The sequence below is a fragment of the Xyrauchen texanus genome, chromosome 44 (genome assembly GCF_025860055.1).
Source record: "Xyrauchen texanus isolate HMW12.3.18 chromosome 44, RBS_HiC_50CHRs, whole genome shotgun sequence".
Taxonomy (NCBI): Eukaryota; Metazoa; Chordata; class Actinopteri; order Cypriniformes; family Catostomidae; genus Xyrauchen; species Xyrauchen texanus.
Window position 1 is genome coordinate 8,066,852 of NC_068319.1, and position 27,810 is coordinate 8,094,661.

General features: G+C 42.2%; 1 protein-coding gene across 4 annotated transcripts; it reads right to left on the reverse strand.

The window, feature by feature from the left end:
- Nucleotides 1-660: 660 nt before the first annotated feature.
- On the reverse strand, nt 661-27,497 carry tmprss2 (transmembrane serine protease 2). 4 transcript variants are annotated; one of them, XM_052117373.1, is made up of 14 exons: nt 27,405-27,497; nt 27,061-27,132; nt 18,272-18,539; nt 16,662-16,754; nt 16,467-16,580; nt 16,190-16,319; nt 15,880-16,002; nt 14,778-14,821; nt 12,155-12,317; nt 11,898-12,067; nt 11,165-11,260; nt 10,705-10,847; nt 10,447-10,599; nt 661-823 (listed from the first exon to the last, which is right to left on the reverse strand). In XM_052117373.1, exons 2-14 carry the CDS (start codon nt 27,073-27,075, stop codon nt 812-814), a joined length of 1,524 nt encoding a protein of 507 aa, XP_051973333.1. In that variant the 5' UTR covers nt 27,076-27,132; nt 27,405-27,497; the 3' UTR covers nt 661-811. The 4 variants fall into 4 exon arrangements, with proteins under 4 accessions (XP_051973333.1, XP_051973335.1, XP_051973334.1 ...); XM_052117375.1 differs by lacking the exon at nt 27,405-27,497 and adding an exon at nt 27,365-27,390; XM_052117374.1 differs by lacking the exon at nt 661-823 and adding an exon at nt 3,747-4,473.
- Nucleotides 27,498-27,810: the final 313 nt, after the last annotated feature.

Genomic DNA, 27,810 nt, shown 5'->3' on the forward strand with positions numbered 1-27,810 from the left:
TAGTGGCCCATAGCTGTGCTTTAGGCCGACTGCAGCTGATTGGATCATCGGGACATTCCCTCCATCTGTCCCACAGGATACACAGATGTTGGACTGGCTGTCTGCTCAGCTGCAGGCATGCCACGCACGGTGGAACCTGCAACTGTCTAATGGAGAGAAGGTAGGTTGGCACAGATGGTGCAGAGTGGAGGTGAAGGCTGGCAGAAAAAAAGGGAAGGATAGGTACCAGCATATCCTCCATCTGGACTCATTGCTGGAGAACAGCCACGGGACGTTAACATTGTTTGAGCTGAAGAGCTGTCAACATGACAGACAGATGAAAGAACAGGGTTGGGTTTGGTACATGTATTTGTTACATGTGCTGAGACAGTTAAAAGTCTCTGCTGTGCACTTGAATAAAATAAATAATGCTCCTATTATTACATATTGAGCTCTACAGTTTGTGCTTTTTTTGTTCACCCAAAAATGAAAATTCTGTCATTGTGTACTCACCCTCATGTCTTTGGAAACCTGTGACATTCTTTTTTCGGTGGAACACAAAATTAATTAGTTACAGCAGAATGCCAATGCTGCCCCTTCCAAAATCAGTCAATGTATGTAAACTTATTTCATATTGTGGCCAATACCGGTCAATTTCTACATAAATCATTGAATTCATAAATGAGACGAGGGCAAAGTGTCAGTGTGAAGCTCTGGTTTATTATTGTGGCTGGAGCCCAGAGAAGCTGGAGACTTCATTCACTATCAGAGAAGGTGTCAATCACTCCTATGGAGGACGTGCTTTTCTGCAGCCTGAGGGCTCCTGTGTGACCTAAATACAAAACTGTCAACAGAAAAAATGACCAGCACAGAACAGCACAGAGAATATTCAGTCTTCACATAATCTTATAGATAGATGATCCAACATATATCTTTCGATTTGCATTGCATATACTGTAGAAGAAATAAAAAGCAAGGCTTGTTATTCATTATAGCATCATGGACGTGCCACTATTTTTTCAATTTATAATCTATCAACTTATAAAAAATTTATTTTTGAATGTCATAATACTTTGATTATTATCTTATATATATATTACTGTGTCTTTTTTAAACAGTAAAATGTGAAGCAGTTTTGTTTAAAAATAGTCTTTTAAAATATGAAAAATGTGTCCACCATATCAAAAGTCAGTAACCAACATGCAGGGAGCCATTTGTTGTGATTTGAGAAGAGAACCATAAAACAGGAAATGATGTCACAGAGATGACCCCTGTAAGGCGGGGTCATCAAAAAAAAGAATTAGTAGACCCGCTGACCTCAAGGTCAGCAACTCTATTAAAAATATCATAGAATTAGAATTTTTATAACATGGCAAGGTTAGTTCAGATGGTCAAATGTCAAATGGTGTAAAGACTTATATTCAAGATTGAAATTCATGCCTACTATTTATCTTGAAATATATGTTTGAAAACATTTAAAAAAGAATAATGATTAAGATTTCTATGCATATATTCAAGGTTATTATTATTATGTTTTTCTTGGTGGTTACTAATAGGAGAGTCATTAAAACGAAAACAGAACCATTTAGTTACAATTTTGTCATTTTAAATATATTATACATATGCACCATGAATTAAAAAATTTTAAGAGCAAGATTTTAAAATACTTTAATTTACATAATATTAAAAAGGTCCTTATTTGCCATTTTTAGGTTTGAATTTTATATTGCAAACAAAAATGTCGGATTTGAAAAATCTTGAATCGTAGCTTTACTGCTGTCTTTTTTTATTTACTAAAATTAATCTAGATCTCTTTGTTATGATATATTAATCACAGCTTTATTCATACCATTTTGTTATATGACGTTTGTGAAGCTTTGAGATCTTTCTATTATTAACAGAAGATTTGTGAAAGAAAATGCAAGGAAACCCACAGCTCGGATCTGACGCTGTCAGTGGTTTATTTCTCCTGACAGTGACGCCCCCTCCTGTCTGCCAGAGGAACTCTGCATCAAATCACGAACACTGGCGCACGCTAGGCTTTCCTGTTATTCTGTTTCCGCTTACTAAAATCAAATGAACTAATATTGTTTTGCCATAACGTATTGTCATTAATTGTTTTAAATTAAAAACAAGTTAATTCTAAGGTTAAAACTGTCATTATAATATATCTGACAAAATTTCAAAACAAAAACAGCCTATATTTGGATTCGTAAAACGGTAAAATGCTAATGAAAAGACAAGAAAGGAATAAAGTGACGACATATCCTTTGAAATGTCCTATATGTTGACATATTTTGATGTCAGCAAAAAGTGTTCCTCTAATAAGACTATATTGTGTGTGTTGCTGAGGTGAGCTAATAGTTGATGTTATTAGCTGATCTTAAAAGCTGCACAGACTGCTGATGTTCAGTAGAATCGCACACAGCTAGCACAGGGAATCTATGAACGCTGATGTATGACATCGACCTCAAGAAGAGAGAGAGAGAGAGAGAGAGAGAGAGAGAGAGAGAGAGAGAGAGAGAGAGAGAGAGAGAGAGAGACCCATAACTGCCCAGTAACAAGCTCTCCCCCTCATTGGCTGCAGAGGCAAGTGTATTTGATCAGACCCTCACACACTCCATTTGATCGGCAGACACACAAACTACATGTGAGAGCTGTTGAAAGACTAAAGGGATGACCTCAGCATATGTCCTCTCTGGAGAATATTTGACCTACTCACACCTGGACGACTCCTTAGTTCAGCCAAAATGGAAATATCTGCCATCATTTACTCACCCTCATACCGTTCCAAACCCCTATGATTTGGAACAAAAAACACCTCAAAGGTAGCTAATCCATCAAACTTGTTTGCTATATTGCAATCAAGCTATCTTATGAAGCCATAAGCTTGATTGTTATTCATTCTTTCTCTGCGCACTTGTTCAGTTAAAAATGGCACCATTAGGGTCCGTTCACACAAACATGTTTTTAACCGCTCTCATCTTGCTGGATTTCAGCGTCTTGCACAGAAGTGCTGCAGTTTTTAGATGGCATGTGACATTAAAAAGAACTTCAACTTTATAAACACGTCTCGAGACATCTGCGTTCTGGTACATTATTGCGCTGCGTCCAGCTTATTTAGTGTAAGAATCAGGAGCAGTTTTATGTTTAGTGGATGTTTGTGGCTTAGCCCAGGCCTCTGTGGATACAAATGGGGCCGTACTTTGCTAAAATATAGGAATATAATACACTTTATGATAAAAGTTTAAATGTTACATCTGTCAGATATCAGGCTTTTGTCTCAGCTTTAGAAATTGCATGCTTTTAACACTGATTTTAAAAAGACACTACAATTGACCCCTTTGGCTTTCCATAATTTGATGTGTGCTTTAAGATAATTCAGGAGATAGCAAACTGTAAATGGGCTAAAATAGGTAGCCTACTTTTGAGGGAAAATGTGTTGCTAGATTTGCCAAAGTTTGCAAGGTTTATTTCACCATGTCTGAAATGTTTAGCAAAAAATGCAAATGTCTTAGCACGTGATGTGACAAATTATATGTTCACCCAAAAATGAAAATTCTCTTATCGTTTACTTACCCTCATGCCATCCCAGATGTGAATGACTTTCTTTCTTCTGCTGAACATAAATGAAGATTTTTAGAAAAATATCTCTGTAAGTCTATATACAATGCAAGTAAATGGTGACCAGAACTTTGAAGCTCTAAAAATCACATAAAGGCAGCATAAAAGTAATCCACTGGACAGTGGTTTAATGGGACTCCAGTGGTTTAATGTCTTCTGAAGCGATGCAATCACTTTGGATGAGAAACAGATTCATATTTCAATCCTTTTTACTAGTCAAGTGAAGTCAATTTTATTTGTATAGCGCCTTTCACAACACACATCGTTTCAAAGCAGCTTTACAGAATATCAGCATTAACAGACGATAAAACTGTAATGTCTATAAAGTCTATTAATCATCATTGTGTAATTTAGATAAAATACGATTTTTAATAGTGTTTACAAATAATCAAATGATAATTGTATTAATAACCCCAGTGAGCAAGCTGTAGGCGACTGTGGCAAGGAACACAAAACTCCATAAGATGTAGATTAATGGAGAAAAATAACCTTGGGAGAAACCAGATTCACTGTGAGGGCCAGTTCCCCTCTGGCTAACATTATGAATGTAATGTAAATATTAATTATGTATAGGTAAAATCATGGTTTAAAATTATTAAACTAAGTGTTAAAGGTCAGTGATTAAACATAGATTGTGTTTGAACTGTAAGATTAATGACCAAAGTCTTTGAAGTCCATCTTGATTAATTGCAGAAGTTCACATAGATGCAAAAAATCTCCACTTTCACTTTCAGAGTGAAAGTAGAGATTTAGGATGTGTTCACAATTGTTCTTCGGTTCTCTTGGTCCTCTTGGTCCGGACCAAAAAAGAAAATGATTCATTTAGTCCTGGTTCGCTTATCGTTCACACTGGCATTTTTAACACCGAACCTAATGATACAAAACCAAAGGCATCAGGAAAAAGTCACAACCTGATTGGACAGCTTTTATGACGTATATTTTTTGACGGAACTTGAAATCATTCAAAACAATGCTGGCTGCTGGGCGAAATGCGCTCGTTATATTTATATATGTATATATGGTGGCATGTTTACCAGCTGAGAACAAACAAAGAGCCAATAAAATGTGTAAAGGAGTCAAAACAGTGCCAGGAATTCCTCCGTCGCACACAAAACGAAGATATGCCGCAAGGACGGCGGACGGTGGTTCCGACTCCTGTACCGAACTGTGATGGGCAACACAGCTCCTATAATGAGAAGAACCAGGTGTGCTTGAAGTAAGTATTAGTCAAATTTCTTCCTGTTTTTGGTCCGTTTAGATATCTTTGGTCCATACTGCGTACATATATCAATAAAACCGCACCAGAGTTCGCTTGGAAGCGCACCGAAACCCACTTTTCAGTGGGTCTGTTTGGTGCGCACCAAGGTTCGTGTGACAGCATTCACACTTGTTCAAATTAACCGCACTAACAGAGCAATCGCACCATAGTTCGTTTTAATCGAACCAAACTTGCCAAGTGTGAACACACCCTTACAGGCAAAAAATTACTTAAATATTAATATGTTTCTCTCCCAAATCTAATATATTGCATCTGAAGACTTTAAAGTCTTTAAACCACTGGAGTCATATAGATTACTTTTATGCTGCATCTATGTGATTTTTGGAGCTTGAAAGGTCTGGCCACCTTTCACTTGCATGGATTTACAGAGCTGAACTATTCTTCTAAAAATCTTTGTTTGTGTTCTGCTGAAGAAAGAAAGTCATACACAACTGGTATGGCATGAGAGTGAGTAAATGATGAGAGAATTTTCATTTTTGTGTGAACTATCCCTTTAAAACACTCTACGTGGGCAAAACTATGGAAAGCCGAAAGGGACAATATAGTGAATGTTTTTTTGTTTTTTTCAATCACGTTTTAAAGTATATAGTATTAAAAGCACCCAATTTTTGATCTTGGACTGCATCTGAAGCTGAGACAAAAGTTAGTGGGACCTTTTAGTTTTAATGTAATTAGTAAAACTGTATATTATATTATATTATTTTATTCTGATATTTCATTAAAGGATGTATCCACAGAGGTCTAGGATACATATTAATTTATGTTCCATGGAAAAAAAGAAAGTCAAGGTGAATAAATTATTTCAGAATTACATTTTTGAGTGAACTATCCCTTAAACCATGATAGAAAACAATATACAGAATTCTTAAAAATCTAATTTAGTCATTTTCAACTAAACTTGTCAGCCAGAGTAGCCAGAATGGACTAAATCAGCCAGACATTTTGGGGTTTACTGAACTCTAAGCATATTTTCCCCTGGTGGGAAAAAAAATCCCAGCAAGCAGATTTGTTTGTCAACACACTGTGGGTTCCCTGCCAACACTTTTCTCTCACAGAGACCGAGAATCAAGCTGAAGATGAAATGGGTTCCCGGGCTGCCGTGTAATTGCACAGCCCTTATGTTGGACCCCTTGAGCATTCATTCAAATGAGTCCATAATTGCCACATCTGTTAACCCTCTGAAGAGCCGTCAGCCGAGTGTCACGCATCTGCTAATTGGTACAAACAGGTAGCAGACGCTGATCTCCTCCGCTGAGCATCTGCCGATTAGAGACGCAAATTCAATGAGTGGTGATTAAAGGTCCTGCTAAAATGACATAGGAGTGGTTTAAATTCTGCCACTGAATATGCTATAACACTTCATAATGGTGATTAACTGTGAGCCAGGAATGGCGGTGCTCTGTGGGTTGGTGTGAATTCATATTTTTAGGTGTGAAGAAAAGACATGGAAAACGTCTTGGTTACTGATGTAACCTCCGTTCCCTGATGGAAGGAACGAGACGTTGTGTCGATGAATTGATACTAGGGGTCGCTCCTGCGGAGCCCAGACATCTCTGATCTTGAGAAAAGGCCAATGGAAATTGCTGTGTGGAATTTGCATGCCACTCCCCCGGACATACTGGTATAAAAGGAGTGACACTGCAAACACACATCAGGTATCACACTGAGGAGCCGAGCCAAAGACCCGGCCATTTCAGTGGTTGATTCAGTGTTGTGGCAGGAGGGACACAACGTCTCGTTTCTTCCATCAGGGAACAGAGGTTACATCAGTAACTGAGACGTTCCCTATCTGTCACTCACTCAACGTTGTGTCGATGAGTTGACACTAGGGGTCCCAATGGAAAACGCCACAAGAGCTGAACCGAGTTACGCAAACTGCCGGTGCGAGACGGGCAGACCTCTTTGTAGCCTGGTAGCCAGTGCAGCAAGCCGTCGCATAACTACCCCCAACACACTGGCAGGCATGAATCGGTCCCCTGCACCTAGGGGAACGGCAAACTGCTCAGAAGTATAAGGACTGGCTGGCCCAGCCATGGGCTGGGGGCCAAATATATGGTCCAAGCTGGGGGGTGTCCCTCCAAAAAGGAAGACACCGCGGAGACCACACCCGGCCCTGAGAGGGGGGAGGTCTTACCGGTTAGGAGTGGAAGCACATTATGCGGAGCGGCGTCGTGGTAGGTCCTACCCAAGGGGGGAGGAGTTACTACAAACAAGCACGATGTGCTTCCACTCCTAACCGGTAAGACCTTACACACGCACGCTCGTTGGTGAGGCACGCCAACATTGAGACAGAGTCCAACTCCATACCAAGAAAAGAGATGCTCTGAATTGGGACGAGCTTGCTCTTTTCCCAGTTGACCCGAAGCCACAAACGGCTGAGGTGCCTGAGCACCAGGTCCCTGTGAGCACACAACATGTCCCACATGTGAGCTAAGATTAGCCAGTCGTCGAGATAGTTGAGGATGCAGATGCCCACTTCCCTTAGTGGAGCAAGGGCTGCCTCTGCGACTTTCATGAAGGCACGAGAGGACAAGGACAGGCCGAAGGGGAGAACTTTGTACTGATATGCCTGACCCTCAAAGGCAAACCGGAGAAAGGGTCTGTGTCATGGAAAGATCGAGTCCTTCAGGTCTACCGCCGTGAACCAATCCAGATGCCGGACGCTCACTAGAATGCGTTTCTGCATGAGCATCTTGAATGGGAATCTGTGCAGAGCCCGGTTCATAACTCGCAGGTCAAGGATTGGCCGCAACCCGCCACCTTTTTAGGGTACGATGAAGTAGGGGCTGTAAAACCCCTTCTTCACCTCGGCTGGACGGACAGGCTCTATCGCGAGAGGGACCAAGGGGACTACAGCGTCGGACATACCAGCAGGTGGGGCCTCAAGACGGGGTGGAGCCAGTGGAGCTGAATCCTTGTGACTGCTCCCGAAACAGCCTGGGATGTCCTCGATTCCACTCCAGCCCGACACTAAGCAGCTGCCCGGGCAAGCATGGCCATCAGCTCCGCGTCAGAGCGACTGAGACTGAGCCACCACACCTGAGGGTAGGAGTCCAGCCGAGTCCTCAGTGTCAGACATGAAAGGCAGCGATCGTGGCCATCAGATATCGAGAGACATCGACCAGGAAATAAACCAGGAAATAAACACAAACGGAAAGACATCTTGAAAAAGACGCTTTCCGTTTGCGACACTCTTTTAGAGAAATATTACTGTTTTTGTGTGTTTTATATACCTATATATATATATATATAGGTATATAAATATATATATAAACGAAGTTATTCACTCCGTGAACTTTTTCTGCTGCTGAAGCGCCCAGGGGTGTGTGCTCAGCACAACGTAGTGTTCGAGGGCGAGTACTGCTAGAAAGCATCGTAGATCCAACAGCGTGTAGAGATGAATGGAGGCAGCAGAGGAATTCAGATCTGTGGCTCGGCTCCGAAGAAGATATCTGATGTGTGTTTGCAGCGTCACTCCTTTTATACCTGTATGTCCGGGGGAGTGGAATGCAAATTCCACACGCCAATTTCCAATTTCCATTCTCAAGATCAGAGATGTCTGGGGTCTGCATGAGCAACCCCTAGTGTCAACTCATCGACACAATGTCGAGCGAGTGACCAATAGGGAACTAGGACAAGAGACTTTTACGGACTCCTGTGGTTTGGTCAGCTGATTCTGAGCCATAATGCTTCATAAAGCCATGAAGATACCTCAAGATCTACGTATATCTCTTGCAGTGCAATGCATAAAATAATACTGGTCAGGAGCTTCTGTTAATGTTCACATCAACCATCAGAATGGGGAAAGAAATCTCAGTGATTTCAACCGTTGCATGATTGTTTGTGCCAGACAGGCTGTTTGAGTGTTTCTGGATCTGCTGATCTCCTGGGATTGTCATGGACAACAGTCTCTAGAGTTTACTCAGAATGGTGCCAAAAGCAAAATAAATCCAGTGAGTAGCAGTTCTGCAGATGGAAATGCCTTATTAATGAGAGAGGTCAGCAGAGAATGACCAGACTGGTTCAAGCTGACAGAAAGGCTACGGTAACTCAGATAACCACTCTGTACAATTTTAATGAGCAAAATAGCGTCTCAGAATGCACAACATGTCGAACCTTGTGCGTGAAAATCAGTATGAGTGAGATCAGCAGTTAAAGAAATACTCAAACCAGCCCGTCTGGCACTAACAATCCTGCCATTGTCCAAATCACTAAGATCACAATTTTCCTTATTCTAATGGTTGATGTGAACATTAACTGATGCTCCTGACCCATATCTGCATGATTTTATACCACCACATGATTGGCTGATTAGATATTTGCATGAATAAGTTGCTGTGCAGGTGTACGTAACAAAGTGGTCGGTGAGTGTATAATCCATTATAGTGTCAAAATAAAGTCTAATATTAATATTTTTTTATATTTTTAAAATTATGTCTAAAAATAATATCTTGCAAATAGAATGAAGACAACATCTGTATATTAAAGTCCGACTGTATATGCATACATTCATCTAAAACTTGTAATGTTTTTGGCTTATTTATTAGCTTTTTCAATTGAAAGAATGCAGTATTCAAATGGATATTGCATTTGTTAAGCTTGTAGGGTTTAAGGGTAGTGCAATACTTTTTAAAACATTTACATGTCCTGTGGTGTGACATGCTGTACGCCACATCAGCATTTTCTGATTATTTTTAAATTATTATTCATGCGGCTTTTATGACCTCATAATAATTGAGAGACTTCATTACATTTTTGTACTTGTAAAAATTCTCACTAATAGCGAAGACAAAAAGGGGATTAAAAATGGCTCAAAACTTACAATTGGGGACATAAGATTAATGTTAACGCAAAATTAAGTCTTGATGTTGATAAGAAAACAGTCCCACTACCCACAGCTAACAGAGGCATCAGTTTACAGTACGGTCTGTACACTTTGCACCTCACACCCTGTTATATTCTCAAACACTTGTGTTATCTTTTAGAATGTGTTTACAAAAAATATAAATGATGCTTTTGTACATTTTTGTAAATTTGACAAACCCAGAAACATGTCAGTGACATCAGTCTCAGTTCTACATTTTTATTAAATTGTTTGTACAAATGTGTTCTTTATACATAATTTACATTAAAAAAAAAACAAGGTGCATATTGAAGCAAACTGTGCAATTCACAAATTTATGGTACTAGTGAAAATAATACTTGGTTATTTTAGATTTATGGTCCGGAAGAAAAAAATAATAAAATAAAAAAGTGAGCACCCATGAAAATCTCTTACTCCCAGAGTGTCAGTAGTTTTGATCAGTCGCTCTTTGAAACTTCTTTATAAATATTATTAATATTTCTGAAAATAAAATAAAAAAATATATAAAAAGTGATTTTCTTCTCTCTTATGGATGATAATAATAATACAAATAATGACAATAATTATTATTAATAATAATAACAATAGCATTGGTATTATTGGTTATTAGTGGTAATAGCATATAATAAATGCACTCTAATTAAAAATAAAAATAAGATTTTTCAGTGACACGGTTTACATTTTTTACTTCAAATCTTACCCGCATTTGTTCATATATCCAGTTAAGGAAGTAGGTCACATTTCCGTAGACTCCGGGCTTATTTCTGAAAGCACATCCATCACCCCAGCTAGTGTCCCCGAGCAGCCACCATTGAGAATTCTCCAGTATGACCAGAGGACCCCCGCTGTCCCCCTGTGTGGAACAGCAGTCATTTTATTTGTGCTTTAGAATGCATTTAACATTTAGTTACACTTTAGAGGAACCCCTAATTGCATTTTTACAGTGGGTGTTTCTGACCTGACAGGAGTCCACTCCACCTGCCAGCTTGCCAGCACAGATCATGTTGTCTGTGATTTGTCCGTTATACACCGGCGGACTATTACAGGTCTTACTGTCAATCAGCTCGATTTTGACTTCTTGTAGAGTTTCTGAAGTAGTTCCTTTAGGAAAATATTGAGTTCACGAATGCTTTTCAGTTTCAGTGGTTTAACATAAACAATGCTTCAGTTTTAATGGTGAATTCACTAAATAGTTGAGCCACTATTGCATGTGGTATTTCAGCACAAACACTGGTGTCTTATTCACTGACCACCTGCAATCAAGTTTAACCAGTTACTGAATGCACTAAAATAGCACCGCACCATGAGTATTTCAATTAAAACTCATTGTCATTCTTTTCAGCACAAACTTGCCTCCTTTATATGTCAATTATGACTAATTATAGAGTTGTGATTATTATAAATTAAACTTTGCATACCTCCATTAGTCAGTGACCCCCATCCTGTGATGTAACACTGTCTCGGAGCAGAGAAGTACATGCCCGCATTGGGTAAACACACTGGCCTGATGTTTGCTAAAAGAAACAAACACAGAATTATTTGCCCAAAAATTTTAATTCTGTTTGCTTAAAACTGAAAAAAAAAAAAAAAAAAAACTATGGAACACACAAACAAAATTAGATTTAACAAAGTTCAAACTGCTCTTTTCCATACAAAGAAAATGGACAGTTATTCACACTGTGAAGCTCCAAAAAAAGGTAACATAAAAGGATCATATGACTTAAACATATTCCATTTGACACATATGCTATATTCCAAGTCTTCTAAATCCCAACAATAGCTTGTGTGAAGGACAAACTGGAAATTTAAGACTATATTCACTAAAAGTCTTTTATAGAAAAATGCGGCTTGGACATTCTGTAAAATATCTCATTTTGTGTTCTACAGAAAAAAGAAAGACATCCCTTTAAGGGATTAAAAGCAGGGTGACTATTTGCACTAGGTGTAAATATCATCTGCCACACAGAGTGACTATTTGCACTCCAATAGTCTGGTGGAAACAGAAATTGAAAATCAACAAGTTCTCCATATCAAGACAATTTTCACATGTTACCAGAATCAAATATGCTGATTTCCTTTATTGTAAGTATTATAAAATTATCACAGAAATTTTAGAATTTTTTATGAAAAACTTGTGTTGCTGAGTCTTACATGAAATCATGAGTGGACTGTTTAGCTTCATTAAAGCCACATCATTGTTGTTAGTGTCCGGGTCAAATTTGTGCATAACAATTCGTTTTACTGAATTGCCGGTTACGAACTGCATCTCTATACGAGTCAGATACCCAGCATACACAGTCCAGTACCTTGGATCTGAATTCCTACACATGGAGAGTTCAGCATTTAATTTATTATAGTTTATAATGATCTCATAAAATAAATGAGTTGGACTAAATGAGAGCACTTACTCATAAACACAGTGAGCTGCTGTGAGGATCCAGTAGGGGGTGATAACAGACCCTCCACACAAATGTCTTCTGGCAATCTGCAGGCTGACCAGCCATGGCCACACCCCCTTAGTGGTCACTGTGGTTCCTCCCACAATACGGTTCCTGATGTTATGTCCACAATCTAAAAGTGAATGCCTAGATTAGCACTTAAAGTAGTTTTGCTTAACTCAAGTCACTCTTTTGATAAAGTAGCTGTCAGGCTACTGATAAATGTAGTTAGATTAGTAATGAGGTGCTTCTCAATGCAAATTTCTAAATGATCTGCAAGAGGTTGAGTGGCTAATTTGTATTTAGCTTTAACAATGTACAGAGTTAATTCATCTAGACATCTAGAGATTCAGACCTCATTACTTTTTTCAGGTGACATACACATAAACAGAATGCTATGCATGAATATTGTATTTAAAAACATCTCAGCTACATATGTAACTTCGGTTCCCTGAGACAAAGGGAACGAGACATTGCGCTTATTAACGCATATGGAGTGCCTTCTTACACAACCTAGTTGAAACCTCTCTACAATTATCCCAATACTCTAATATTGGCTATGATATTTAAGCTCTGTCTGTTTTGGAGCAAAGCTGTCTGCTTTAAAAACAGGTGCACAAACACCATTTCTTCAGAATTTCTGACTGAGAACAAGGAGCGCATCGCTCGTGCCTCAAGAACTCTTGAGTCTTGTAGTGCGGCTAGCATTTGCAATGTCTCGTTCACTTCGTCTCTTGGAACCCAATGTTATGTATATAACCGAGACATTACCTTATGACTCAGCTTAAGGAGCTTGTCCTTAAAGGGAGGAGCATAAGTAAATATATTTGGTCAATGAACTAGCAAGCACTCTAAATAGAGACAACTTGTAAAGATAGAAATGTTACGTCTAGGTTGTAAAATGTCTTTGGACGAAAATGTGGAAGAGAGCCCACCATTGAAACGGTGTGCACATTGGATCGTATAACAATGTTCGATCGTTCTTTATACCCATTCTGAAATATCTGTTAGGCTTCACCACGCGTCTGCATAGCGGGACAGAGGGCAAATTGGATGATACCAATACCATATGTTATAATGAATTGCTCACCATAGTGAAGCGGTTGCGCATAATGTGTGTTCTTTGAAGAGGAAAAGGCTCCTTTTTGAGAATGTATGAACATCTCGTGCATTTGCAGCGAGTTCTGTAATCTTTATTGCATATTTTATTGCATTTATTAGAATGTAAGACACAGAAACAACATTTTGCATAACATTGTAAACAACAATATTACTTTCCCAACCAACAGCAGTGGGGAGATGGCAGTGGCAGGTGCTGGGGCATTTAGCTGGGCACTGGCTCGAAACAGAGCGAGGGCGAGCCGGCAGAAATATGCTCTGTTTGGGCATGAAGTGCCTCATAGCTTGTGACTGCTGCTGAGTCACGACATAATGCTCAGCAAACGTATTCACCGAGCTTCCAAAGAGGCTGGTTGGAGACACTGAAGCATCCAACAGAGAGGCTTTTTCCCTGTCACTCATGTCCGTGAGGGTCAGCCATATATGTCAATCCAGAATGACCAGGTTGCCCATGGACTTGCCGATGATCTGTGCCGTGAATTTCGTGGCATGCAGTCTGTACCGGTGTGGATCAAAGCCTTGCTTGTCCATTTGCCTGAGGAGCTTGGCATGAAATATATGGTGCATTGCCATTGCAAACATGCGCTTCGTGGAGATTGAGGGACTCGCGGGCATGTTCATCCTGCTAGACCTCGTGGCCCTGCTGCGCCTCTTCGTGTGAATCCTTGGGTATCACAGAAGAGGCAGGTGGGAGGGTGCGAGAGGCTGAATCGTCCCTCAGAACGAAGGCGGTTTGCAAACGAAGCGACTTGAGACTCATGCCCTCACAGTGAGGACAGTCTGTCTCCATGAGAGCTGACTCTACATGGGCATGGCCCAGACAGTAAACTCAGCTCTAATGCTGATCTGATGGCAGGATGTGTCTCTTGCACAATGAACACTTACAGAACGACATCTTTAAAAAGACGCAAACATGTAAGCAACTCTTTTAGATATATAAATATATTAATAAATATACTGTATATTTATATTTATATCACACAAAATACAATATGCAATTGCTTTATAAGGATACACAACACCTGCCAAAGCGCTGTGGGGAATCAGGATGCTGAGGCCTGTTCACCAGCGAAGCATCAAGTGGCGAGGTGGAGTGATGTTCGCATGAGTACTGCAATGGAGCTGAGAGTCTCATTGCTGCGATGATTCCGCCTGCTGACTCATGTATTTCGACGGTGAAGGTAGAGGGCTTCTAGACAAGAGATGATTGCTGTCTTGAAGGAAGAGATTCTGAAGAAATTGTGTTTGTGCACCTGTTTTTATAGCAGACAGTTTCGTGCCAAAACAGGCAGGGCTGAAACACCATAGCCAATATTAGAACACTGGCGTTATTGTAGAGAGGTTTAAACTAGATCGTTTAAGAAGGCACTCCCATATGCATTAATAAACACAGTGTCAAGTGTACTGAGTCATAAGGGGACTGCTCAAGCTGACACAAAGAAAAAAGGAAATAGATGCAAAACTGTTCTCTTACCAATACATTTGAGTGCAACTACACTGTTAGATGGGCAGTCTGAACTGGAATGCCAAAATAGAAATGACAGAGAATGTTTACACAAGCTGATTCTATGAAAAACAGCACTAACAAAAAATGGTTTTCGGACATGGTTCCATAATGTCTTATTCTCATGCTTAGCTCAGATTCACCCACAATAAAACAAAACAATACAAGACAAAAACAAACTAGAAAAAAACCACACGTTATAACGACTTTAAGGGATAGTTCAACCAAAAATGTTCTCGTCATTTACTCACCCTCATGCCAACCTAGATGTGAAAGTGGAGAGTTATAGTAAAAAAAGTAAAAAAGTGGGTGTTTCTCACCCATACCTGTTAAATCTCTTTTGAAGATATGGATTTAAAGGTGGAGTGTGTAATTTTCATCCAATACACTTTTTGTCAAATTCCGTGAATATCTCTTCATGGTCCACTACTGAAGGAGCACTGAAGGGAGGGGTGTTTGTTTGGCTGTTCAAATATCAACAGTATTTCTCAGGAATCGCTTACTCTACCTTTAACTTGAAAACCAGTTGAACCGTAACATTGGCAATGTTATCGGACAAGCTGATTCCTCTGCAACCCTTTCTGTCTGGTGTGTTTATGTTATAGTTAAGATCTTGTTTATTAAACACGTATCTTCTTTTATTCAGAATGGCCTATTTGTTCATAGGGAATCAGAGAGTGCGAAAGGGTGTGATGAGACTGAGAGATTCAGATTGTTTGAAAACATACTTTTTTTTGTAATTCTGTTTGGTGCCACTAGTAGCGCAGAAATTACACACTCCACATTTAACCACTGGAGTTGTATGGATTACTTTTGTGCTGCCTTTATGTACTTTTTGGACCTTCAGATTTCTGGCCACCATTCACTTGCATTGAAAGGACCAACAGAGCTGAGATATTCTTCTAAAAATCATGGGTTGTGTTTGGCAGAAGAAAAATAAGTCTTATACATCTGGGATGGCATGAGGGTGAGTAAGTGATGAGATCATTTTCATTTTTGGGTGAACTATCCCTTTAATAAACATTTGAGAAATCATCTGAACAATCTGAAAAAAACAACAACTGTAATGTACCTTTTAGTGAGAAAACTGTGTGTGGACATATTCAGGTTGGAAGAGTTGAGAGAATCTGTATTAACCATCATGTAGTCTAGTAATGCTCTTGAGGATACTGTATCATAGCCTACATAAGTATCCCTGTGAGAGAAGCAAGAATTTCAGGCCAAATATTGCTGTTAAATAAAAAAAAAAACAATTCTGAAATCTGTGACAAAGGAGCCCAAAGTATCGAAAACTGTCGGTCTTTGACAGAAAAAGGGATCCATACCCTTATATGCCTTTAATTTATCTATGAATCTTGTTTCAAAAGTCAGGCTAATGTTACCTGCTGTATCCGATCTCCTTACATGCTTGTCTTCCGAGGTTGTTATTCCATCCAAGAGAACACACATTCTCCCACTTATGGCTCTCATTTGAGTACATTTGAAGAAGGAAATTTGATCCATACAGACGAACTACAAAAAGTCACATACAGTAGTCAGACATTCACCTGACATTACAGGAAATTTGAGGTAAAAAGAGAAGGCAAATGGGATTGGAATGTGTTGCAAGCTAGGCCATGTGATACTAAAGGTTTTTTATATGTTGGTGCAAAGGCTTACAGCAATGAGCTTCATCTTCTCTTGATGGACAGTCTGGAACCCCATTACACCACTGAGAGTGGCTGATGCATTTGTTATCTGCTTTGCAGCGCCGCCCTTGACAATCGAACACACCTGTCAAAGTCAGGGCATTAGAAAGGAAAAGGCACAAAGGTGTGGATATACTGTATGACATCGAGTAAGTGGGATTCTTACCGAAATACCAAAACAATGCAACTATAACTGCGACAATGATCAGGAGGGTGATGACAGTGCCCACGACATAAGGCCATATTCTTTTCCTGGGAACTGCCAGAGAGTCAGAATGTCACTTTATGAAAATCTGCATTGTGATCACATGGGAAATTGACATGTTGCTTCTGAATGTTTTTGTTCTCTTAACCCCATTCAGCCAAATCACTGACAAGCGGCATCCCCCTCATCCAAAATTTTTTGCATGAACACACTTCCCTTTAGTGCTACTGATCTGAGCAACATCCGAGACCATGAGGTGGCAACACTTAAGTATGTCCACCATTGTGGACATGCTCCTGGAGTTCTGGTGATGTGGGAACCAGGAAGTAATTGGGTTCACATAAAAATAGGTGAGCGCTAAACTTGGGATCGATGCCTTTTTCACGCATCGATAATCAGAAGATTTTCACGATGGTTAGTAATGTATATTTTTTTCAGATAAATAGGGTCTGCTCGTTGCACAATAGTCTTTGTCTTTAAAAATATATATTTCTCAACACAATTTTAGTGATGTGAGAGTGGCAGGGTAAATTGTCATGTTCTATAATTCAAAACAATTATTTTCTACAAAGGTACACACACACACACACACACACACACACACACACACACCACCAATGCTCAGCATCAAAATTCTGCAGTGGCATGCTGACGCAACTCGCATAGTTTTCCATCAAATTAAACCCAAATCATTATCAAAGGACAAAGATTATTTACTCAAGCATCACTGGATGATATATTGTGTATATGCGTCTCTCATATAACCTACACAATGTATTTTCAGTTACAAGTATGTCATTTTGTTGGTTTACAGTTTAAATGAAAGACCTATTCAAGGCTACATACAGAGAAATTGCTAAATAAACATCGCCATTTCGAATCATTCAGTTTGCGCATTTTCACCAGTTTCATACACTAACCTGCAAACTCATCATTGTCGCTTTGTTAATTCTTGAACAAGTACAAAAATCTTCATAACTTTGGACTGCCATCTGCCTGCAACATCAGATTATCCATTGTGTTGTGATATTTGTGCCATTCCTAACCAAGACAGAGACTTTTAAACAGAAAGCCAATTGAGTAAATTGGAAAGCTCGCAAATTAGGCTTCTAATTTAAATGTTGGCTAATTTTTATATATTAATGCCTCAAAAATATATCGATAAAATAACATGCCGATCAATCATTTATTTATCAATATTTTATAACCCCTAGTGAGCGCATTTTAGACGTTGTATTTTTGTAAAACAAAGTTAAATTTTATCTCCTCTGATGGTTAGGTTTAGGGTTTGGGTTAGGGGGAATGGTTACTAAAATATGCATTCCTGTTGACTGTATTACATAATTTCTATCTAAAACTATCACTCACATTTGCGCCACTCTGTGGACATTTCACCCAGAAACTGAAGCTCACAGGTGCCCATACATTCAACAACACTTCCAGCTTCAGCCATTGGGGGAAGCGATTAGAATTTCGGTAAGCACAGACAGATTTCAGCAGCAAAACCTTCAACATACTGTCTGAAATCTGAAACTTAGTACTTGAAAAATGTTGGAAGAAGAATTAAGTACCTTTGTGAATGGCAGGGTGTAATCCAAGTGTGGAAGTGGAGTGGGTATTTACAGGTGCTGTTTGAGGTGTATACTGATGTAGGCCCTGAGCAGGTGAGTATCTGTCAGATGGATATGAGGGAGAGGTATTCAAGTATAGAGGCGATGGGTTTTGTTGACCAGGGTACGGGGGTAAAGCAGGGTACATCCCAGATGAAGGTGCATATGGAAGAGGCTGCTCTTCCTTGTGTTGGAACGCATAGTTCACATGAGCAACATTGTCATAGATCTGAAAGAAATATACAGGGTTTGGTCTGTTTTCAGATACTTTTAAAGTCACCATGACATAGCATTTGCAACCCATTTTACTGCTACAATGTGATGTATAGTAATTTTGAGTTCAATTCGATATTCAACGAGAAACAAATGCAGGGCAGCACTTGATTTTATCCATATCCACTTGCAATTAAGGATTATGGAAATTGACAATTCCATAATAAATGGAGTTGTATAGAATAACTCTCTTACACAACTGGCATAAAATTTTTGACCAGGACGTCAAATTCCCTCTCCAGAGTCCCTCTACATATCTTAATAGAAATGCTTATTTTTTTCAAATCTATTGTTATTATGTTGGCTTGACAAATCCAACAAACATTTACTCTACCGATTGGATTTTCCCTAAACCAAGACCAAATTTTCTGACTGTAACTCACCCTAGAGCTTTCAAGCTACATCTACCAAGCTTGGCACAGTCCTTCAGACTGTTCTAATATTCTGTTCTGAGAGCTCTATCTTTTCTAACTGATAAGAATTTACAGTTTTCACAATGCAAATGTTCCAAAATCCCCCAAATTCCTTAGACTTAGGCAACGTCCACACTAATCCGTTTAAGTTTGAATCCTCCATTTTCAGTTTTCTAACGTTGTCGTTTTCCAAAATATGCAGTTCCCTCTCGAGAGGTCTCTCCTATTGCGTAAGTAGCTTACGCTATGGGAAAACTCAGTTTCTCGAGAAATATTGAAGTCTTTATGTAAAACGCATTGCAGCTGCACAGCAGACAGCAATGAGCGAGGCAGCTCGGTCATTGGCTGTGCTGCGGCAACTTGCTCGAACCAATGGCGGGGGCGACTCTGAACGCGCGACCAATGGGCGCTCGCTTCGCGCTCGCGCGCTCAGAGCCCGCCAAGATGGGCGTGGCTAGGGCTATATATTAGGCGCCCCGTCGTGAGAGTTCTTTAGATTTAATCTCCTTCAGCAAAGACCTTCTCTTCGCTGGATCCTCCGGATTATTGGAGTCTTTTCACCCGCCGTCGACAAGCCTACAGCAGGACTGCTACGAGGACGCCGGCGCCTTCAGCCGCCTTCAAAGCCTTCTGCTACGCCATCCGGCGCGCATCACCCTGATATCCTTTTGCTAAGCTACTTTGCAAGTGTTCGCCTCTGCGACGCTTTTTGTATTTTAGTAAAAGAGCAATTTTGAGGCGTTGTTCCAAATGCCTTCCACCTGCGCCTCGTGCAGAGGCCTTCTTCCTGACGGGGACCGTCACATTATCTGCACTCGCTGCCTGGGACCCGACCACGCAGAAGCTGCTCTCACTCGAGGCGGATGCCCCGAATGTGACTCCCTGGGCCTCACCGAGCTGCGCGCTCACTTCGCCGCCTTCGCCGCGAACGAGCCTGCTACCACCGTGCTGCCGTCCCCTCTGTTCGAGCCGCACAAGAAAAAGCGCCACTCACAGAGGCCGCCAGAGCCACTACCCGAGAACTCCCCGCCGCCAGTCCATTTCACGCAGGTGGACCAGCACCCCTCCAACAGAGCGGTGGGTCTCGTCTCGTTCGGCGCGTCAGGGGACGACGGTGAAAAGGATGACAGCCTTTCCATTGACGCTGCATCCGACGACTGGCCGGGCTCGGCCTTCGACCCCGCGCCGTCGACATTAGTGGACACGAGCACGGGCACCAGCATGGACTCGGAGATCGTCCGCATCCTATCTAAAGCCGTGGAAGACCTCGGGCTGGACTGGTCTTCTCCGGAAGAACCCGCCCGCAGCCGGCTGGACGAGTGGTTCCTACAGGGGGCGCCGGCAGGCCCCCTCGACAGAGACCCTCCCCTTTCTTCCCCGAAGTTCACGACGAACTCACAAAGTCGTGGAAAGCCCCGCACTCTGCTCGCCTGAAGCCTTCTTTCTCTTCCTCGCTCTCCTCGGTAGACGCCATGAGAGAAAGAGGCTACGAGGGAACCCCGCCCCTCGAGGAGACTGTGGCCAACCATCTGTGCCCACCCTCCACCGCTGGATGGAAAGCTAAAGCTTCTCATCCCTCGAAGCCCTGCTGATCTACCTCAGCTCTCGCCGGTCGCGCATACGCCGCCGCCGGCCAAGCTGCGTCAGCGCTTCATTCCATGGCTGTTCTGCAAGTTTATCAGGCCAAACTTCTCCGCACCATGGATGAGTCTGGACCTGAACCTGAGGCTTTCAAGGACCTGCGCAGCGCCACTGATGTAGCCCTGCGAGCCACAAAGGCCACCGCCCAATCCATCGGCCGGGCCATGGCTAACCGGACTGTCCTTGAGCGCCATCTGTGGCTGACGCTAACGGAGATGAAGGACGCAGATAAGGCGCCATTCCTCGACGCGCCTATCACTCCAAGCGGCCTGTTCGGACCGGCAGTAAGAGAGTTCGCGGAACGCTTCACTGAAGCTCGGAAGGATTTGCAGGCTATGCGTCACTTCCTGCCCAAGCGCTCCAGCTCGTCACAGAGCCGCCAGAGACCGCAGCAGCAGCGAGCCAGAGCGGCGCCTCCAGTCTCCCAGCCAAAAAACAGACCTGAAACAGACGCTCGACGCCGCTCGACGCCGCTCGCATTCCGCTAACCGAAAGCAGCCGCCTGAGCGATGGGGACCTCGGCCCAAGATCGTGCTGAACCCGGAGCCTCGTAAGTCTTCCTAGCCATAGGAAGAAAAAGAGAGAGTGCGTGTCTCGCAAAAGCCGGACCACTCCAAAACGTGTAAAACATTACCCAGTCCCCTTACAGGCGGCTGGAAATGTCTGTACAGCAGTCAATGGGCCAGTCACAGAACTCGCTCACCTGCAATCAAACGCCGTTTTCACGGCGACACACAAAAATCACAAAAATAATCATTTTCTGCTTGTGTCACTAAGGGGTCACGTGTCCACACTAAAGTGCGCATTCCCACATATCAATACTGTCCAAACAGTGCTGAATACTTCCCCAGCTCCAGCTGGACGCCCCATAAATGTAGATCGTGTGCCTATTGTCATGTATGCACCACTACACACAAGCACTGTTCCCACAGTTATAAACACTTTCCCAGTAAAAGCGGGAAATACTATAAAGGTAGCACGCGTGCCTGCTGTCATGCATGCACCCCTACACACAAACACTGTATGCATGGCCAGAAACCCCCCGCCGCGAGCGGGAGGCTTTATGAAATTGGCGCGCGTGCCTACTACAGTATATGCACCCCCACCCATAAGCGCTGCCCATACAGTTTCAAACAGTTCTCTGGCTCATGCCGCGAGCATCACAGATGCGACGCGCGAGCCAAGAAACTCCCCGCTAAGAGCGGGAAGCTTTATGAAAGTGGCGCGCGTGCCTATTACAATGTATGCACCCCCCCGTAAACACTGTCGATACAGTTTCAAACATTTCTCCAGCTCATGCTGCGAGCATTACGGAGATAGCACGCGTGCCTGTAATCTCACACGCACCCCTGCACTCGGCACTCAACAAAGCTGCTCAGCGCGTCCGCGCTTCTGAGAGCTGTAAGCTCAGTGTTAGCACAAGGCGATTCGACCCATACGTCACTGCGACACGCCCCCAGCCAGCATTCAGCCCATATCTGTGCGAGCAAAACCCTGGGAAAAAATCCCCGACATACCGAAATGGGTTTTGAACATAATAAAACACGGTTACTCGCTTCAATTCGCTCGCAGACCACCCCGCTTTTCAGCGGTGGTCGAGACGAAAGTGAGGAAACATGTTTCACATGTTCTACGCACCAAGGTGCTCAAACTGATAGAGAAGGGCGCTATAGAAACTGTCCCTCCCTCTATGAGCGAGGCGGGTTTTTTCAGACGCTATTTTCTCGTCCCGACAAAGGACGGTGGCCTCCGCCCCATCCTAGATCTCAGACATCTGAACAAAGCTTTAATGATTCGCTCGTTCAGAATGTTAACGACCAAACATATCCTCATGCAAGTTCGCCCCGGGGATTGGTTCCTATCAGTGGATTTGAAAGACGCTTACTTTCACATCCCGATAGCGCCTCATCACAGGCCTTTTCTGAGATTCGCTTTCGAGGGACAGTCATACCAGTACACAGTACTACCATTCGGCCTATCATTGGCCCTCCGTACATTCACGAAATGTATGGACACAGCACTTTCCCCCCTGAGACAGCGGGGAGTGCGAATACTGAATTACCTCGACGATTGGCTAATCATAGCACAATCAGAGAGTCAGTTAACAACGCACAGATCTTGGATTATCAGCCATCTAGAATGCCTGGGTCTGAGAATCAATTCTGCAAAGAGCATGCTATCCCCCAGCCAAAATATCTCTTTTCTGGGAATAGTGCTAGACTCAGTGCAGATGACGGCGCGCCTCTCATCAGAGCGCGCGCTCGCTATTCGGCGCCTTGCAACATCATTCAGAGCGGGCGCGCACGCCCCCGTCAAACGATTTCAAAGGATGCGCGGTCTCATGGCCTCGGCATCAGCTGTACTCCAGCTAGGATTGTTGCACATGCGTCCTCTCCAACGCTGGCTCAAGAGCCGTGTCCCCACTCACGCGTGGCGCTCAGGCCACTTTTTAATCAGAGCGAATCACGGCTGTATAAAAGCCCTGACGCCCTGGAAAGCCGTCGACTGGTATCAAACCGGCGTGAGTCTGGGTGTGAACACACGGAGAAAAATGATCACGACAGATGCCTCCAAAATAGGATGGGGGGCCCTTTACGAGGGCAGGCCTGTCTCCGGCTTTTGGTCAAACCCGGAAAAGTGCCTACATATAAACTGTCTGGAAATGAAAGCGGTTGCCTTGGCTCTCAGAGCCCTGCTTCCGTACCTGAAAAACGAACACGTCCTGGTCCGAACGGACAACATGACGGTAGTATCGTATATAAATCGCCAGGGTGGACTCAGGTCGAGCTCCCTGCACTCTATGGCCAGGGAGCTCATCTTATGGTCACAGCACAACCTGCGCTCGCTGAGAGCAGCGTATGTGCCAGGCGTCCTGAACCAGGGAGCGGACATGCTGTCCAGAGACAAAGTTCTCCCAGGGGAATGGTCTCTCCACCCCCTGACGGCTCAGTGGTTATGGCAAACCTTTGGCGAGGCAGAGGTCGACCTCTTCGCCTCCAGGGAAAATGCAATGCGCACTGCCCTCTTTTCTTCTCAAAAAGCACGGACGCGCTCGCCCAAGTCCGGCCGAACCGCCCCTTGTATGCTTTTCCCCCGATCGCGATGCTACCTCAGGTCATCAGTCGGATCAGGGAAGTGAAATGTGCAGTGCTCCTGGTAGCCCCACTCTGGAAGAACCAGACGTGGTTTCCAGAACTGATGCAGATGATGCAATCTGCCCCATGGCCGATTCCGTTGAGGCTGGACCTCCTCAGGCAGGCCAATGGGATGATTCTTCATCCCCGCCCCGATCTGTGGGCCCTTCATGCATGGCCCCTCAACGGGTTCCCGAGAACCTCCCCATTGGAGTGTTGAGAACCATCACTGAGGCGCGAGCGCCCTCTACGAGGCGCTTATATGCCCAAAAGTGGAAAGTGTTCAGTGACTGGTGTGATACCAAGAGCTTGAACCCCAAATCGTGCGAGATACCAAGTGTACTCGCCTTCTTGCAAGAGCTGCTGGAGGCGGGCCGCACACCCTCCACGCTCAAAGTCTATGTGGCTGCCATAGCGGCGTCACACAATCCTGACAAGGGACGCTCATTAGGGAAAAACGACCTAATCATTAGTTTCCTAAGAGGCGCTAGGAGGATGAACCCTCCTCGCCCCCCCTCGGTGCCGATCTGGGACCTGGCGACGGTCCTGGATGCACTCAAGAGTGCCCCGTTTGAACCTCTCCGAACCTTAAACAGCTCTCGCTCAAAACTGCGCTCTTGCTGGCGCTCGCCTCAGTCAAGAGAGTGGGCGACCTGCACGCGCTGTCATCAAGCGCTGCTTGCCTGGAATTTGGACCTAACGACTGCAGAGTTGTCCTTAGGCCAAAGCACGGGTATATTCCTAAAGTGCTCTCCACACCCTTCAGAATACAGGTTATATCTCTGGCAGCGCTATCGTCTCCAGCAAACGAAAGCGACGCTAATTTACTCTGCCCGGTCAGGGCGCTCAGAGTATATTTGGAACGTTCTGCCCCGTTCAGACAGATGGAACAATTATTCATATGCTTTGGCGGCCGCACTAAAGGTCTCGCAGTTTCAAAGCAAAGAATATCGCTCTGGATAGTGGATGCTATAGCGCTGGCTTATGAAGCCAAGGGCCTTCAATGCCCCTTAGGCGTCAGAGCTCACTCTACGAGGAGCATGGCCTCCTCGTGGGCGTGGTCGTGTGGGATACCCATTGAAGATATTTGTGCGGCGGCAGGCTGGGCCTCGCCTTCGACATTTATCAGGTTTTATAACCTACAGGTCCCCTCATGGCATTCCAACATTCTATCAGCCTGACTGTAGTTTGAACTGGAGTATGTATTTGCTGAGCATTATCTCCTCCCTTATAAGGTCCGTCTCTGACTGACTTAGAGGGTTTTTTATGCATATCAGTAACTAAAAAAAATCAGTACATAAGATATGTGCTTATGTTTTTACAATGAGCACCCCACCATGGGCCACCTTGGGGCAAAGGCGCTCTGTATTATCCCATTATATAGCTCGCCGTTGGCCGGCTCCTTGAATAATCACTTTGCTTTAAGGCTCAGGCATCTGCCTCTGGCTTTATAGAGCGAAGTCAGCACGCACAGCGTTTTGCATGGTGTTCCCATAGCGTAAGCTACTTACGCAATAGGAGAGACCTCTCGAGAGGGAACGACTCGGTAACGTAACCTCGGTTCCCCGAGAGGAGGGAACGAGTATTGCGTAAGCTGCTGTGCTTGTGCTTGGTCAGTTCGCTTCAGTCGATTGAACCTAAAGAACTCTCATGACGGGGCGCCTAATATATAGCCCTAGCCGCGCCCATCTTGGCGGGCTCTGAGCGCGCGAGCGCAAAGCGCGCGCCCATTGGTCGCGCGTTCAGAGTCGCCCCGCCATTGGTTCGAGCAAGTTGCCGCAGCACAGCCAATGACCGAGCTGCCTCTCTCATTGCTGTCCGCTGTCTGCTGCCGTTTTACATAAAGACTTCAATATTTCTCGAGCAACGGAGTTTTCCCATAGCGTAAGCTACTTACGCAATACTCGTTCCCTCCTCTCAGGGAACCGAGGTTACGTTAGTAACCGAGTCGTTATGGAGTATGTTTTCAAACACTCAGTTCAAACACGGTTAATCATACAAGACTTTGTCAAGCCAAAACCATTGCTATTATTGTTTTAATCTTTATTACATGAATGTTAACCAACTTTAAAATATTGCATTCATTATTTTAGAAAGACTGCATTACCCACAGTAGTAGCGTAAAGCAATGCTTAAATAACTGTTTGGCTATTGATTAACATTAACTAATTGCCTGTGTGGTCTTGGTGACATCATCCAAAAAGTAATTTAAGAGGCACAATGAGTTTTTACTGTACATTTTTCTGAAAGATTATAAAAGTGTTTTCTTTTCTTTTTTCTTTATAAAAATGTGCGTTGATGAATTGTGCACAATAAAACTGGGGAATGTGTATTGTGAACATTTTGACTTTAAGCATATTTGTCTTTGCCATGACTATAAAGTTCCCTGTAGCTCATTCAGCATATACTATTGCCTCAAACAAAACAGAAACTCATTAAACAATGTCACTTGGTCAAACACTGATAAGACATTTGAATGTTATCTTAGTTATTTAAAGTGTATTGTTTTCTGATGGCCAGATCTAACTGACTTTGTTCTGTATATAAAGTTCAAATGACCTGGCCGATGAATCATTCATGAAGTGTTCCATTTGTCATTTTCAAGTTGGTTAATGCTTGATAAATATATGTTGCATTTCTGAGAAAATAGTCTCGCAGTGTGATCAACTGACATTACCCAACAAACAGCTTATAAAATCAACACAAATAAATTTCATTGGTGACTGATAGATAAAATGATGTCAGACAAGGATAAACAGTAACACTAGTTTCTATTCACACTATTAACATTGTAGCATAGATACATTAACATTAGTTGAAGCATTTATTAATATTTGTTAATGTTCATTTATCAAAATACAATTCTTTATTTTTTATTCCTGTTCATAATGCATTAACTAATGTTAGCATGTAAAACTTTTTATAAATGTACACCTATATGTAGAAAGAAACATTAAATATGATTAATAAATGCTGTATATGTATTGTTCATTGTTAGCTCATTTGAACTATTCCATTAACAAATACAAAGTTATTGTTAAGTATACTAATAATTTTGAACTAATGTTCACATAATATACATAACATTTGCTACATAAATGTGCTACTATTTGTTAAAATTAACATTAGCCAAGATTAATCAATTCTGTAAAAGCATTCTTCAAAGTTACTACATGTTAACTATTACATTAATTAATGTTATACAATGTTAACATATATTAACTTAGGTATATATATAAACAAGGTCAGAAAGATGGAAGGATCAGAAAACAACTGGATCCATTATTACCGTCTTGTTATTCATCTTCTGCCCTTTGTTTCTTGTTAGGGTTGTAAAACTCAATCCAAGAGGTTCTGTAGACTGAACATACAGTAAAATAAACATTATTAGACTAGTTTCTATATTAAACCACCCACATATGCACACACACACAGAGTGGAGGACTTTTTTTAGGTTACAAACTGGTAATTACAAGGGTATTATGCTATAAATGTGGTTTATGAGGACATTTCTTGTGTCCCCATAATTAAAATAGCTTAAAACTAAATACTAAAATATATATACATACATAGACATATATAATATATATTACCAGACATATTGTATATTATATATTTATTTTCCAAACTTACCTCCCAGAACTCCTCTCCTATTTGAATGTTAACGGAGTGTCTGCCTCTCTGTCTGCTCTCTTTAATGAGCAGCCCATGCCACGCCTTTGCTGGTTAAACTTGCTGAAAATTCCCAGTCATGTAATGGGTGATATCAAGTTTCTTATCATTATTATTGTATTTTTATGTATATATTTATTTATCTTTAAAATGTTTTCTCAATGTGTCGGGTTTGCTGTATTCTTGTTTAGATATTGTGTTGTTTTTGAAGCACAGCTGTAGACCTATATTAACTACCCTGTCAGGATTAGTACAATAATAATAATAATAATAATAATAATAATAATAATAATAATAATAGGTAAATGTAAATATGCAAATCTATAATATCACTTGGTGATCTGCACTGGGCATTCCAATGTACCAT

Coding starts and splice junctions, on each gene's coding strand:
- tmprss2 (XM_052117373.1), bottom strand. Junction 16,581..16,661: donor TGCATTGTTTTGGTATTTCG/GTAAGAATCCCA, acceptor TGACTTTGACAG/GTGTGTTCGATTGTCAAGGG. Junction 16,003..16,189: donor AAGGAGATCGGATACAGCAG/GTAACATTAGCC, acceptor CTTCTCTCACAG/GGATACTTATGTAGGCTATG.